Source organism: Hyla sarda, chromosome 1 (genome assembly GCF_029499605.1).
Source record: "Hyla sarda isolate aHylSar1 chromosome 1, aHylSar1.hap1, whole genome shotgun sequence".
Classification (NCBI taxonomy): Eukaryota; Metazoa; Chordata; class Amphibia; order Anura; family Hylidae; genus Hyla; species Hyla sarda.
Window position 1 is genome coordinate 282,071,993 of NC_079189.1, and position 15,541 is coordinate 282,087,533.

At 44.1% G+C, this 15,541-nt stretch overlaps 1 protein-coding gene across 10 annotated transcripts in view; it reads left to right on the forward strand.

Moving 5' to 3' along the window:
- The window catches only part of ATCAY (ATCAY kinesin light chain interacting caytaxin), a 113,082-nt gene extending 99,771 nt beyond the window's left edge, over nt 1–13,311 (forward strand). For 8 of the 10 annotated variants that reach the window (XM_056573731.1, XM_056573721.1, XM_056573746.1 and 5 more), the window contains 2 exons: nt 13,025–13,060; nt 13,142–13,311. In XM_056573731.1, the coding sequence (XP_056429706.1) occupies nt 13,025–13,060; nt 13,142–13,175 (70 nt within the window). In that variant the 3' untranslated portion in view covers nt 13,176–13,311. The remainder of the gene's footprint in view (nt 1–13,024; nt 13,061–13,141) is intronic. The other 2 variants (XM_056573776.1, XM_056573762.1) reach the window with 1 other exon arrangement.
- The last annotated feature ends 2,230 nt before the right edge of the window (nt 13,312–15,541 follow it).

The window sequence follows — 15,541 nt, forward strand, 5'->3', positions numbered from 1 at the left end:
TGGCAGTTTTTCATCAAGCATCCGGAGGAGGTTCACATAGCCACATGCAAGATTTGTCAGCAGAAGATGAAGCATGGCCAGGGTCCCAATGTTGGCACCACGGCCCTGCATCAATATATGCTTCGCCACCATAAAGTGGTCTGGAAGAACAGTGGCTCCGATGTACTGGTCCAGCCTGATGCATCACCCAGTGGCACGCCACTCCCTCTTTCAGCCAGCCAAGGCTCCACCACTTCAGCCGAAGGGAGCTGTGTGTTATAACCTCCTTCTGTCACTCCAGATGCTCCTGCTCCTCCTACTATTAGTCAGTCATTCCGCCAACAATCCATCGGAAAAGCTATGTCCAAGAGACAACAGTATGCGCCCACTCATCCAACGGCGCAGAAGCTGAGTGGGCTCCTGTCCAGGTTGCTAGTGCTGAAGTCCCTCCCTTTTCAAGTGGTGCACCTTTCAGAGAACTGATGGCTTGTGCGAGCCAACGTGGAGAGTGCCAAGCCGTCATTTCTTTGCGAAGAAGGCAGTACCAGCCCTGCACAATTTTGTGGAAGAGAAGGTAGTCCAGTCCTTGAGCCTGTCGGTGTGTACCAAAGTGCATGGGAGCGCCGACGTCTGGAGCTGTAACTATGGTCAGCGATAACACATGTCCTTCACGGCTCACTGGGTGAATGTGGTTCCTGCACAGCCACAACACCAACTTGGACAGGTCCTCCACGCTCTCAGCCTCCACTGCCCAGACAAGTCTCAGTGGGCCCTCAGCATACAATATGTGCAGGGCACGGCAGTGTCACGCTGTTCTTCACATGGTTTGCCTTGGCAAAACGATTCACACAGGGGAGGAACTGCTAAAAGTCATTCGTAAAGAAATCGGAGCATGGCTTACTCCACGAAAACTGGAAATGGGAACCATGGTGACTGACAAGGGGAAGAACATATTGCATGCGCTGCGATTGGGAAGGCTGAGCCATGCGCCCTGCATGGCACACGTGTTCAATCTGGTTGTGAAGCAGTTCCTGAAGTATTCCCCCCATTTGCAAGACATCCTAACAATGAGAAGGAAACTTTGCATGCAATTCAGCCACCGCAAAGCACACCCTCCTTGAGCTGCAGCGTCAGAACGGTATTTCCCAACATAGTTTGATTTGTGACGTTGCCAGACGTTGTAATTCCACCCTCCATATGTTGGACCGACTATACGAACAGAGAAAAGCCATCACCAATTTCTTGATGATCCAAGCCGATAGGGGTACTCTCCTATGTAACTTCAATGTGAACCAGTGGCAGATTATATTTGACACCTGCCGTTTGCTCAGGCCCTTTGAGGAAGCTACATTATTAGTAAGTCACCAGGATTACGGGATGAATGACGTCATTCCACTGCTTCATTTCTTACAACACTTGTTGGAAACAATGGCTGGTCAGGGCACTGGAGAAGTGGAGCCTACATCTCACGGCCACATGAGCCCTGTGGGGGCTGAACTGGAGGAGGAGGGGGAGGGGCACAGTGGAGTACAGTTTAGGTTTCGCCAAATGGGTGGTTTTTCTAGTAATCTTACAGGAGAGCAGTAGCAGCCAGAGGATCTAGAAGGTTATGAGGAAGGTGAGACAGAGGACCCAGACACACCGTGGAAGTATGCAGTGGAGATGGGGGCAGGGAGTCCCTCCGAGTCACTCGCACAAATGGCACGATGCATGCTCACTTGCTTGCATAGTGACAGCCGAATTATCACCATTCCGCAGCGGGATGACTTCTGCATCTCCACCTTATTGGACCCTCGCTACTGCCACAAAACAGGGGCCTTTTTTTACACCCACTGAGAGGGAGGACAAAGTGACCTACTACAGAGGCATCCTATGTAGTCAGTTGGCCATCGGCCATCCTCTCGCAGGTCTGAATCGGGGGGCCCCCTGCGCTCACCTTCCACTGCCATGGCTTCTGGGGAGGGGTGGGTGGCAGGAGCAGTACCAGCTTCATCAGCAGCAGCCTGAGTCTACAGTCGCTGATGAGTAGCTTTCTTCACCCGCATAGTGAAGCAACTCATCAGCAGCAGGTACACCTGGAGCAGGACTTAACCCCTTAAGGACTGAGCCCTTTTTCACCTTAAGGACATTTTTAGCAATTCTGACCACTGTCACTTTAAACATTAATAACTCTGGAATGCTTTTAGTTATCAATCTGATTCCGAGATTGTTTTTTCGTGACATATTCTACTTTAACTTAGTGGTAAAATTTTGTGGTAACTTGCATCCTTTCTTGGTGAAAAATCCCAAAATTTGATGAAAAATTTGAAAATGTTGCATTTTTCTAACTTTGAAGCTCTCTGCTTGTAAGGAAAATAGATATTCAAAATAATTTTTTTTTTATCCACATATACAATATGTCTACTTTATGTTTACATCATAAAATTGATGAGTTTTTACTTTTGGAAGACACCAGAGGGCTTCAAAGTTCCGCAGCAATTTTCCAATTTTTCACAAAATTTTGAAAGTCGCTTTTTTTCAGGGACCAGTTCAGGTTTGAAGTGGATTTGAAGGGCCTTCATATTAGAAATACCCCATAAAAGACCCCATTATAAAAACTGCACCCCCAAAGTATTCAAAATGACAGTCAGCGTTTTAACCCTTTAGGTGTTTCACAGGAATAGCAGCAAAGTGAAGGAGAAAATTCACAATCTTCATTTTCTACACTCGCATGTTTTTGTAGACCCAATTTTTGAATTTTTGCAAGGGGTAAAAAGGAGAAAATTTTTACTTGTATTTGAAACCCAATTTCTCTCGAGTAAGCAGATACCTCATATGTCTATGTTAATTGTTCGACGGGCGCAGTAGAGGGCTCAGAAGGGAAGGAGCGACAAATGGTTTTTGGGGGGAAAAAAAACACATGGCATACCATTTTGGAAACTAGACCCCTCGGGGAACATAACAAGGGGTAATGTGAACCTTAATACCCCACAGGTGATTCACAACTTTTGCATACGTAAAAAAAAAAAAAAAAATTCCCTAAAATGCTTGGTTTCCCAAAAGTTTTACATTTTTAAAAAGGGTAATAGCAGAAAATACCCCCCAAAATTTGAAGCCCAATTTCTCCCGATTCAGAAAACACCCCATATGGGGGTGAAAAGTGCTCTGCTGGCGCACTACAGGTCTCAGAAGAGAAGGAGTCACATTTGGCTTTTTGAAAGCAAATTTTGCTCTGGGGGCATGACGCATTTAGGAAGCCCCTCTGGTGCCAGGACAGCAAAAAAAAAACACGGCATACTATTTTGGAAACTAGACCCCTCGGGGAACGTAACAAGGGGTTAAGTGAACCTTAATACCCCACAGGTGTTTCACGACTTTTGCATACGTAGAAAAAATAATTTTTTTTTACCTAAAATGCCTCTTTTCCCAAAAATTTTACATTTTTAAAAAGGGTAAAAGCAAAAAATACCCCCCAAAATTTGTAACACAATTTCTCCCGAGTACGGCGATACCCCATATGTGACCCTAAACTGTTGCCTTGAAATACGACAGGGCTCCAAAGTGAGAGCGCCATGCGCATTTGAGGCCTAAATTAGGAACTTGCATAGGGGTGGATATAGGGGTATTCTACGCCAGTGATTCCCAAACAGGGTGCCTCCAGCTGTTGTAAAACTCCCAGCATGCCTGGACAGTCAGTGGCTATCTGGCAATACTGGGAGTAGTTGTTTTGCAACAGCTGGAGGCTCCGTTTTGGAAACAGTGGCGTACCAGACGTTTTTCATTTTTATTGGGGAGGGGGGCTGTGTAGGGGTATGTGTATATGTAGTGATTTTTACTTTTTATTTTATTGTGTGTTAGTGTAGTGTAGTGTTTTTAGGGTACAGTCACACGGGCGGGGGTTCACAGTAGTTTCACGCTGGCAGTTTGAGCCGCAGCTCAAACTTGCAGCCGGATACTTACTGTAATCCTCCGCCCATGTGAGTGTAGCCTGTACGTTCACATTGGGGGGGGGGGGGGGGGAAACATCCAGCTGTTGCAAAACTACAACTCCCAGCATGTACGGTCTATCAGTGCATGCTAGGAGTTGTAGTTTTGCAACCGCTGGAGGCTCCGTTTTGGAAACAGTGGCGTACCAGACGTTTTTCATTTTTATTGGGGAGGGGGGTTGTATAGGGGTATGTGTATACGTAGTGTTTTTTACTTTTTATTGTGTGTTAGTGTAGTGTTTTTAGGGTACAGTCGCATGGGCGGGGGGTTCACAGTAGTTTCTCGCTGGCAGTTTGAGCTGCGACAGAAAATTTGCCGCAGCTCAAACTTGCAGCCGGATACTTGCTGTAATCCTCCGCCCATGTGAGTGTACCCTGTACGTTCACATTGGGGGGGGGGGGGGGGGGGGGGACATCCAGCTGTTGCAAAACTACAACTCCCAGCATGTACGGTCTATCAGTGCATGCTGGGAGTTGTAGTTTTGCAACAGCTGGAGGCACACTGGTTGTGAAACACAGAGTTTGGTAACAAACTCAGTGTTTTGCAACCAGTGTGCCTTCAGCTGTTGCAAAAGCTACAACCCTCAGCATGTACGGACAGCGGAAGGGCATGCTGGGTCTTGTAGTTATGCAACAGCCGGAGGCATACTACTTTGGCTGGGGATGCTGGGGACTGTAGTTATGCAACAGCTGGAGACACACTGGTTTGCTACATAACTCAGTGTGCCTTCAGCTGTTGCAAAACTACAACTCCCAGCAGTCAGCGACAGCCAACGGGCATGCTGGGAGTTGTAGTTATTCAACCAGCAGATGCACTACTACAACTCCCAGCATGCACTTTAGCTGTTGATGCAAGCTGGGAGTTGTAGTTACACAACAGCTGAAGGTACACTTTTCAATAGAAAAAATGTGCCTCCAGCTGTTGCAAAACTACAAGTCCCAGCATGCCCATAAGGGCATGCTGGGAGTTGTGGTGGTCTGCCTCCTGCTGTTGCATAACTACAGCTCCCAGCATGCCTTTTTTGCATGCTGGGAGCTGTTGCTAAGCAACAGCAGGAGACTGTCACTCACCTCCAACGATCCTCGCCGCACAGGTCAGTCCCTCGTCGTCGCCACCGCCGCCGCTGCTCCTGGGGCCCCGATCCCAACAGGGGCGCCGGGGATCGGGGTCCCCAGCACCAGGGGTGAACGTCCCGCACCCGCTCACGTCCTTCGGAAGAGGGGCGGAGCGGGTTGCGGGAGTGACACCCGCAGCAGGCGCCCTGATTGGTCGGCCGGTAATCCGGCCGACGAATCAGGGCGATCGTGAGGTGGCACCAGTGCCACCTCACCCCTGCAGGCTCTGGCTGTTCGGGGCCGTCAGAGACGGCCCCGAACAGCCTGTATTTCCGGGTCACTGGGTCACTGGAGACCCGATTGACCCGGAATCTGCCGCAGATCGCTGGACTGAATTGTCCAGCGATCTGCGGCCATCGCCGACATGGGGGGGCATAATGACCCCCCTGGGCGATATGCCGCGATGCCTGCTGAACGATTTCAGCAGGCATCGGGCACCGGCTCCCCTCTGGCTAGCGGCGGGGGGCCGGGATTTGACAGGACGTACTCAAACGTCCTGAGTCCTTAAGGACTCGGAAAAGGGGCCGTTTGAGTACGTCCTGCGTCCTTAAGGGGTTAAACCAGCAGGTGGTGGCATACCTTGACATGCCCATGCCAACACACCTTGAAGATCCATTGGACTTCTAGGCAGCCAAACTTGATTTGTGGCCGCAACTAGCAGAGTCTGCCCTGGAAAAGCTGTCCTGCCCAGCCAGTAGTGTCCCATCAGAGCGGGTGTTTAGTGCGGCGGGGGGCCATAGTCACCACAAGGAGAACTCGTCTGTCCACGAAAAATGTGGAGAGACTGACCTTTGTGAAGATGAATCAGGTATGGATCAGCCAGGATTTCCAACCATCAATGCCTGGTGCATGAGAGTAGATTGACCATGGTGCCACACCAACACTTCACAAATATGGATAGTGCCAAACAGATTTAAGGCGCTGCTCCCCAGTTACAAACATTCCTCTGCATCAGACCTTTTTTCACCCACCTTCGTCACCGGATACTGGTATTGCCACCCGCTGCACCACTCTGTCACCGGGTGTTTTTCAGGACTCCTGATGCTGCTGCCACCTCCAGGCTGTCTCATTCCGCCACTATATGGTCTCTTCTCATGCTTCAGCCAACTCCAGGCTGTGTCATTCAGCCACTATATAGTCTCCTCATGCTTCAGCCACCTCAAGGCTGTGCCATTCATCCAATATATGGTTTACTGATGCTTCAGCCAGCTCCAGTCTGTGTCATTTAGCAACTACATGGTTTAGTGATGCTGCTGGGCCTAGGACATTACCTATATATGTTTATGGTAGCACTAGGTACCATACATCTTCAATGGAAATTTCAAAATCCATATTTTATTCTTAGAGATTGTGAGGCCCTATTGTCTCCTCATCTGCCTCCAACTCCAGGCTGTGCCATTCAGCCACTATATGGTCTCCTCATGCTTCAGCCACCTCAGGCTGTGCCATTCAGGCACTATATGGTTTCTCCATGCTGCCACAAACTCACTATTCAGTCACTATATGGTCTCCTCATACTAATGCCACCTCCAGGCTGTCTCATTCAGCCACTATGAGGTCTCTTCTCATGCTTCAGCCAACTCCAGGCTGTGCCATTCAGCCACTATATGGTCTCCTCATACTGATGCCACCTCCAGGCTCTGTCATTGTGCTGCCATGTGACATGTGACTGCTTGTTAGATTTGGTCCTTTGTACCGGGACACTAAAACTTGGGAGTTAAATTTCACTTAAAAATTCCTCAATTTCAATTAAAAAATCTTACATTTCAATTTAAAAATCTTACATTTCAATTTAATAATCTTAAATTTCAATTTAATAATCTTACATTTCAATTTAATAATCTGACATTTCAATTTAAAAATCTTAAATTTCTATTTCTATTCAGCAACTATATGATCTCCTCATGCTGCCAACACCTCCACGCTGTGTCATTCAGCCACTATATGGTCTCCTCATGCTGCCAACACCTCCACACTGTGTCATTCAGCCACAATATGGTCTCCTTATGCTTCATGCGATTTGTAAAGGTCTCCGAGACACTAGTTCTCAGGAAAATAGTTGGAGGTTCCGATCGTGGTCATATGAAGAAATAGCCAGGCTCAATAGAGTTAGTAGTCAATAACTGTGGATTTTATTAGGGGAAATCAAGGATAACGCATTTCGAGGGTTGGGACCCCCTCTTCGTCAAATCCAATTATCAAAAAATAAAAAATGAGCATTTTTATAGATTTTACATTTTCTGCTTGTACGATAAATAGTCATGCTGCACCAAATTAATGATTATTTCACATCTGCAATACAGTATGCCTACTTAATGTTTCCATGATCTGATAAACATTATTTTACTTATTTAGAAGGTTTATAAGTTTAGCAGAAATTTTTCAGATTTTCAAGAAAATTTTTAAATCTGATTTTTTGGGGTCCAGTTCCATTCTGAAGTGGAATTGAGGGACCTGTATGTTAGGTGCCCCCTATTTTACCCCATTTTAAAAACTGCACCCCTTAAAGTAGTTGCAATGACATTAAAGAAGTTTATTAACCCTTTGCTTTCAGAAATGAAAGCAAAGTGGAGGCAGAATTTTAAAACTTATTATTTTTGCAGATTTTTCATTTTGATCCATATTTTTCTGTAACACAATAGGTGTTGACAAAGAAATACAACTCAAGATATATTACCAGAATTATGACGTATTTAGAGCTATCCCATATGTGGCCTTTGTGCACTACGTGTCTCTCACACATGCCTCAGACATGAAGGCATGCTGTGTGGATTTTGGGGCCTCTTTCATTGGTACCATTCTGGTACCATTTTTTTTTTGCGGGAGATGTTGACTTTTTGAGGGAACTATTTTTGGGTGTGTTTTGAGGTGTAATATATATATATATAAATTTATTTTATTATTTCTTTCCCATTTTTTTCAATTTTTTTTTTTTTACTATTACACACATAATTCAATATAGTACACATCTGTACCCAATTGAATTATGCCTATGTCTGTCAGTTTGACACTGACAGGCATAGGACAGCAAGCAGATCAGTCTCTACCTTAGGTAAAGACCGATCTGCTCCTGTGGCCATGACAACGGATGCCCACTGTCAGGCCTCTGGTTGCCATGGCAACATCAATGCTCTGATTTCACTGTGCAGACATCACTGTGTGAAGCTACGGAGGAGAGGGGGAAGGAGGAGACCTCCGCCAGATCTCTGCTATTGGTCCGTCTGTACTGACAGAACAATAGCAGCAGTCGTCGGCCGGGGACCACTGCGATTGATCCCTGGTCATCTTCAAGGAGGCTTGCCTGTGCAGCAGTCAAGCTCCATATACTGTCACAGCACCTGGCGGTGCTGTGACAGTTTAAATCCATCAAGTACATGTAGATGGTGATGCGGGAAGTCATCCCAAATCCCCACGTACATGTACTTGAAATTACAGGAAGAGGATAAGGAGCAGGCTCGGCTCCAGAATTGATTCATACACTGTTTCCCAATCACCAATGTTATTGTGTTAAACTATCATGCATAATAGAGTAGTGCAAATAATGGTAATGTGTCATCAGAAAATGACCTATTGTTTAAATTAAAGGGAACCAATCATGTGATTTTACTATATATAACACTGACAATGCATTAAATATAGAAAAATCTTTATCCTTACCATCCACGGGGGACATTTCTGCCCGCAGGGATGGTGAGGATATAAGGTTAAAAAGTCTCCCCTCCATCCCCTTAACGACGCAGGACGCAGGTGGTGCTTAACGCACCAGGATGTACATTTACGTCCTAGGCATAACCGCGAGCATCGGATCGATGCCCGGATCATGGGCGGCAGGTCCCGGCTGCTCATCGCATCCAGGGACTCGACCGTAATGGTGGCGGACATCCACGATCCCGCGGATGTCCGCCATTAACCCCTCAGATGCCGTAATCAATACAGATCACAGCATCTGCAGCATTGCGGACACTTAAATGGATGATAGGATCACCCGCAGCGCTCCCGCGGCGATCCGATCATCCAGCATGGCAGACGAAGGTCCCCTCACCTGGCTCCGCTGCCTTCCCGGCATCTTTTTCTCTGATCTGCCTTCCCGCAGACCAGAGCAGAAGATGACCGATAATGCTGATCAGTGCTATGTCCTATACATAGCACTGAACAGTATTAGCAATCGAGTGATTGCTATAAATAGTCCCCTATGGGGACTATTAAAGTGTAAAAATAAAAGTAAAAAAAGTAAAAAAATAAATTCGAAAAACCCCCTTTCCCAATAAAAACGTAAATTGTCCCATTTTCCCTATTTCACCCCCAAAAAGTTTTAAAAATATATTTTATATACGTATTTGGTATCGCCGCGTACGTAAATATCTGAAGTATTAAAATAAAATGTTAATGATACCGTACGGTGAACGGCGTGAAAGTAAAAATTATAAAAAAGTCCAAAATAGATGTTTTTTATAACATTTTATTCCTCAAAAAAATCATAAAAAATGGATTAAAAGTTCTATATAAGCAAATATGGTATCCATAAAAAAGTACAGATCACGGCGCCAAAAATTAGCCCTCATACAGCCGCTTATACGGAAAAATGAAAAAGTTATAGGTCTTCAAACTTACTAATTTGGTTAAAAAGTTTGCGATTTTTTTTAAGCGCAGCAGTAATAGAAAAGTATGTTATCATGGGTATCATTTTAATCATATTGACCCAAAGAATAAAGAACACGTCATTTTTACCATAAATTGTACGGCGTAAAAACAAAACCTTCCAAAATTTGCAAAAATATTAGCATAATTTCACCACACAAATAGTATTTTTTTGGTTGCGCCATACATTTTATGGTAAAGTGAGTGATGGCATTACAAAGGACAACTGGTCGCGCAAAAAACAAGCCCTCATACTAGTCTGTGGATGAAAATATAAAAGAGTTATGATTTTTTGAAGGTGAGGAGGAAAAAACGAAAACGTAAAAATTGAATTGTCTGCGTCCTTAAGGCCCAAATGGGCTGCGTCCTTAAGGGGTTAAAGGGGTGCTCCAGTGGAAACCTTTTTTTATTAATTTTTTTAAATCAACTGGTGCCAGAAAGTTAAACAGATTTGTAAATTACTTCTATTAAAAATCTTACTCCTTCCAGTACTTATTAGCTGCTGAATACTACAGAGGAAATTCTTTTCTTTTTGGAAGACAGTGGTCTCTGCTGACATCATGAGCACAGTGCTCTCTGCTGACATCTCTGTCCATTTTAGGAACTGTCCAGAGCAGCATATGTTTGCTATGGGGATTTTCTCCTACTCTGGACAGTTCTTAAAATGGACAGAGATGTCAGCAGAGAGCTCTGTGTTCCAAAAAGAAAATAATTTCCTCTGTAGTATTCAGCAGCTAAGAAGTACTGGAAGGATTAAGATTTTTAATAGAAGTAATTTACAAATCTGTTTAACTTTCTGGCACCGGTTGATTTAAAAAAAAAAAAAAAAGTTTTCCACCAGAGTACCCCTTTAAATAGTCCCCTGGGTGGAGAGCTATACTTACCTAGTCCCCGTATTCTCAGTTGTAATTACGCTCCCTTGGAGTGATTGACAGCCCAGGCACGGCCCGAGTCATTACTCTGCTCAGACTTCTTAGGGAGCAGAAATGTGAAGCTTGCTGATTACAGGGGAGAAGATCGCCCAGGGGCGATACCACATATGTTTATGTTTATTTTTGATTATATTATTTTATTTTAAAAAATGGAAAAAGGGGTAATTCAAACTTTTATTAGTGAAGGGGTTAATTCACCATTATTAACTCTTTTTTTTTTACACTTTTTCTTTAGTCCCCTTAGGGGGCTATAACATGCAATCTTGTGATTGCATACACTGTTCATTGCTGAGCTTTGACTCAGCATTGATCAGGGTTATCGGTGCTCTGCCGCTCTAGCCGGCCATGGCTGGCTGGGGACTTCAGAGCACCAACTGGATGACGAAGAGGCAGGTAAGGGACCTCCTGCCGTCCACTGATCGGGACCCGCAATTTTGCCGCAGATGTCCAGATCAGCTCTGCTTAGCTTACCGGCAATGTTAGATCCTGCATTTAGATGCCACAATAATTTTGATCGTGGAATCTAAAGGATTAATGCCAGGCACCAGCCGATCGGCAATGCCCAGCATTAACCGGGGGTCCTGGCTGCTGATAGCAATCAGGACCTACCGGGTATGAAGCACGTTCAGCTCCTGAGCACACTTCAAACTGTGTTACCGGGACCTGGGCATACAGATATACCCTTGGTCCTTAACTACCAGGATGCAAGGGTGTACCTGTGTACCTGTGCCCTTCATCCTTAACAGGTTAAAAATACTGAGCAAAATACTGTCCAAAATACTGTGTGTGAGCCCAGTTTAAATGATTATTTTCCAGAAGTTTTGAGATCTCTGTTGTGCAGGAATAAACATTTTTAGATCTTTATATTGTGCATTATAAAACAGCCACCCTGCTTTGTTTCAGAGAAGCCTGTATTTTAGTAGAAGTTATGTATAGATTCTTCTTTGGCATCCTGACAAATTTTCCTAGCAGTTGTGACTGAAATCTTTGTTGGTCTACTTGACTGTGGCTTGAAATTAACATAACTCTTGATTTTTAATTTCTTAATGTGATTTCAAATAGGACTGATTGGCCTTTTTTAACCTTTTGAAAATATTTTTTGATACCTTTTCTAATTCTAAAAAATAAATGTTTTTATCCACTGATAATAAGACAAAGAACACAGTCTTTATTGCCATCTCAATTTGTCCGTGTTAATTCAAGTGTTTATTATTAGCTCAAACTTTAAAGTGACCCAAACAGCACTATACTCACCACAGTGCACTGGCACTGTCCCACTTTGTGGGCATTGTGCATGGGCATTGTGTTGCTATGCAGCTAGTGTGCACTGATGGCTTCATCCGATTTCTGCCATTCCATTCAGGTTGCTGAGTTTGTCCCAGCAGAACCCTCAACCACACCTTTGTGGCTAACCCTCTCCATTCTGTGCTCTGTTGCTATGTAACACTATATTACCTTTTGGGCTGCTTTTATAAATTATGTCATCATGACTTGTTATTTAAAAACCCTAACAAGCATTACACCCAGGGGTCAAGTCCTAGAAAAAAGTGTGGGAACCCAAGATTTCTAACCCAACATGTGATAGTGACATCATCACAGGTCCTACATCCCCAGCATCTAGCAGTCCGGGCCAGGGGAGGAGATGGAGGGGAAGAATAACTCAGAGGTCGGTCCTGCAGGACTAGTGTAACAGGGACAGCGTTCCTCCTCTGGAAAAAACAAAGGAACGCAGTTCCTGTGCGTTCCTGCAGGACTCGATCCCTGATTACACCCCTTGACTGCGTAGCAATATTCTGTTAACAATTGCAGTTTCTGCAATGAGAACCTTGAAGCAAAATCTTCCTTCTCTTTCTTTTGTCTTATATTTATAGGCATGCCATAAAAGCCACTCATTTTTAAGAATAGAAAATGTCACAAAATGTATACACTGTCCAAAGGATAGGTCCTATAGTATATTCATAATAATAACAATAAATAATAATAATAACTACACTTAAATATGTGAAAATATCCCTTTCCCCAGTGATGTTCACAATAGCCCAGATTTATCAAAAATGTTCTAATATGCCCACAGCAACCAATCACAGATTAGCTTTCATATCCTAAAGAGATCTGGTAAAATGAAAGCTAAGCTGTGATTGGTTGCTATGGGCAAAACCAAACAGTTTTTATTTCAGGCCGATAAATAAATCTGGCTCACTGATTCTTTTCTAAACTGATACCTAGATATAAAAGATATAAACATAAATACTGAACTCATTTCTTTGTTTTGCTGATTAACCAGGAAGTTTGTACAGTAACATATATACACACAATCTATGTAAACACTTTATCCATCACTTTGAATAACTCTTTAAAGTAATTGGTTGTTTTGGATCATTCTTTCTATTTCAGGGCAGCAGAGAAAGAAGATAATGTGGTAGCAACAAGGTAGGGTAATTGTAAATATTGTACAATGATATAGATTACTACTTAACCCAACTGAGTAATTCCTACTCTCCTTTATTCTAGCATTCCACAGGCAGAAAATGTGTCTTGTAAATGAAAGTTTGGAAACCAGATGGATTTAGCTCACCTATTTACCAAGAAACCATCCACAATCTGCAATTGAAGCTTCCTGTCTGGATTTTCTCCTTCAAAAACTTTTCAGTGAACTCAAAAAAATTGTTTCAAGTCTCAAATTTAGTGTATTGCCATTTTTTCTGTGATATTTATGTATTCTTACCAATAGAGTGTTGATTTTTCCTTCCTAAATAGCAGACCAACATGTTAAGGCTTTTAAGCTTTTGAACATGTAGAGCATTTTTCCTCATGCATGTATGCATGTTTGAGGGATTCCACACCACAATATGTTTCATTTATAACAAAAGACTAAAGAGAAATGTCTCACGGGAACAACTGTTGATAGAATTTTGAGAATAGACCAACGGTCAAGATCACCACGGTCAAGATTTGCAGCAAATAAAGCTGATTCAAATATTGGGGAACCAGTAAAGAAGAAGAAATGAAGACATTTTAAGTACTTCCTTATCTCTTAAAGGTATCTTTGGAAGCCTCCTGATGACTTCATGATGATACACATGTATATTGAAAGTAAGGGGCGAATGAAAACACATATTTGAAGTAAAATTTCATTTGTTTAAAAACAAACAGAAAGTTAATGGGATACTCCACCCTAGACATCTTATCCTCTATCCAAAGGATAGTGGATAAGATGTCTGATCACGGGAGTGCCGCCGCTGGAAATCCCTGCGATGTCTCCTGCCACACTGTCATCTGCTGTATGGAGCAAACTTCGCTCCGTGCCTGATGACGAGCAATACAGGGGTCGGATAATTGTGATGTCACGGCCTGCCCCCTTAATGCAAATCTATGGGAGGGGGCGTGATGGCCGTCATGCCCACTCCCATAGACTTGTATTAAGGGGGCGGGATGCCGTCATGTCCCAAGGGGGCGGGATCATGACAGGGGGTGCTGCAGGATAGATCGCGGGGGGTTCCCAGCGGTGGGACCCCTGCCATAAGACATCTTATCCCCTATCCTTAAGATGTCTAAGGGCGGAGTACCCCTTTAAGGATTCTCATCCTTAAAATCATTTTTGTGAAGACTAAATATCATAATGTCATCAAAGTTTGTAACGTATGGTACAGATGTATCTAGTGTATGAAATGTTAAAAATTAATTTGCATTTCAATTTTATAATTGTGTAAAAATTAGTATTAGTAGAAAACATGAGTAAGACAACTTGGACATGGATGATCACTTTGTATGTCTACTATAGAACACTGTTTAAAGGGTTACTCCGGCGCTTATACATCTTATCCCCTATCCAAACCATAGGGGATAAGATGCCTGATCGCGGGAGTCCCGCCGCTGGGGACCCCCGTGATCTTACACGCGGCACCCCGTTTGTAATCAGTCCCCGGAGCGTGTTCGCTCTGGGTCTGATTACCGGCGACCACAGGGCTGACGGCGAGTGACGTCACGGCTCCGCCCCCATGTGACATCACGCTCTTCCCCTCAATGCAAGCCTATGGTAGGGGGCGTGACAGCTATCACGCCCCCTCCCATAGGCTTGCATTGAGGGGCGGAGCGTGACGTCACACGGGGCGGAGCGTGACATCACACGGGGCGGAGGCGTGACATCACACTCCGTCGGCCCTGTGGTCGCCGGTAATCAGACCCGGAGCGAACACACTCCGGGGACTGATTACAAACGGGGTGCCGCGTGCAAGATCAAGGGGGTCCCCAGCAGCGGGACTCCCGCGATCAGGCATCTTATCCCCTATCCTTTGGATAGGGGATAAGATGTCTAAGCACCGGAGTACCCCTTTAATATTTCCCAACTAGAATTCTACATACTGTAAAACATTACGGTAAGATAGCAAATAAATTGCATTGTTGTGATCTTAAAAGGGTACTCGGTATGCTCCACAGGAAGTTATTTTCTTTAAAAATGTCTTTTTTGTCTGACCACAGTGCTCTCTGCTGACACCTCTGTCTATCTCAGGAACTGTCCAGAGCAGGATAGGTTTGCTATGGGGATTTGCTCCTACTTTGGACAGTTCCTGAAACAGACAGAGGTGTCAGCAGAGAGCACTGTGGTCAGCCTAAAAAGAAATTCAAAAAGAAAAGAACTTCCTGTGGAGCATACAGCAGCTAAGTACTGGAAGGATTAAGATTTTTAAATAGAAGTCATTTACAAATCTGTTTAACCTTCTGGCACTAGGTGATTTTTTAAATAGTTTTTCTCTGGAGTACCCCTTTAAGTTACCTGAATTATAGTTTTAAAGCTGCTGCTCAGCTACACTGTTAAAGAAGTTTACATCACGTTTTGCCCTTAGATGCCAGTATATGTCGACAAAAAAAAACATTTGGGAAACATTTGGGACTGAATATAGTCACTAAAAC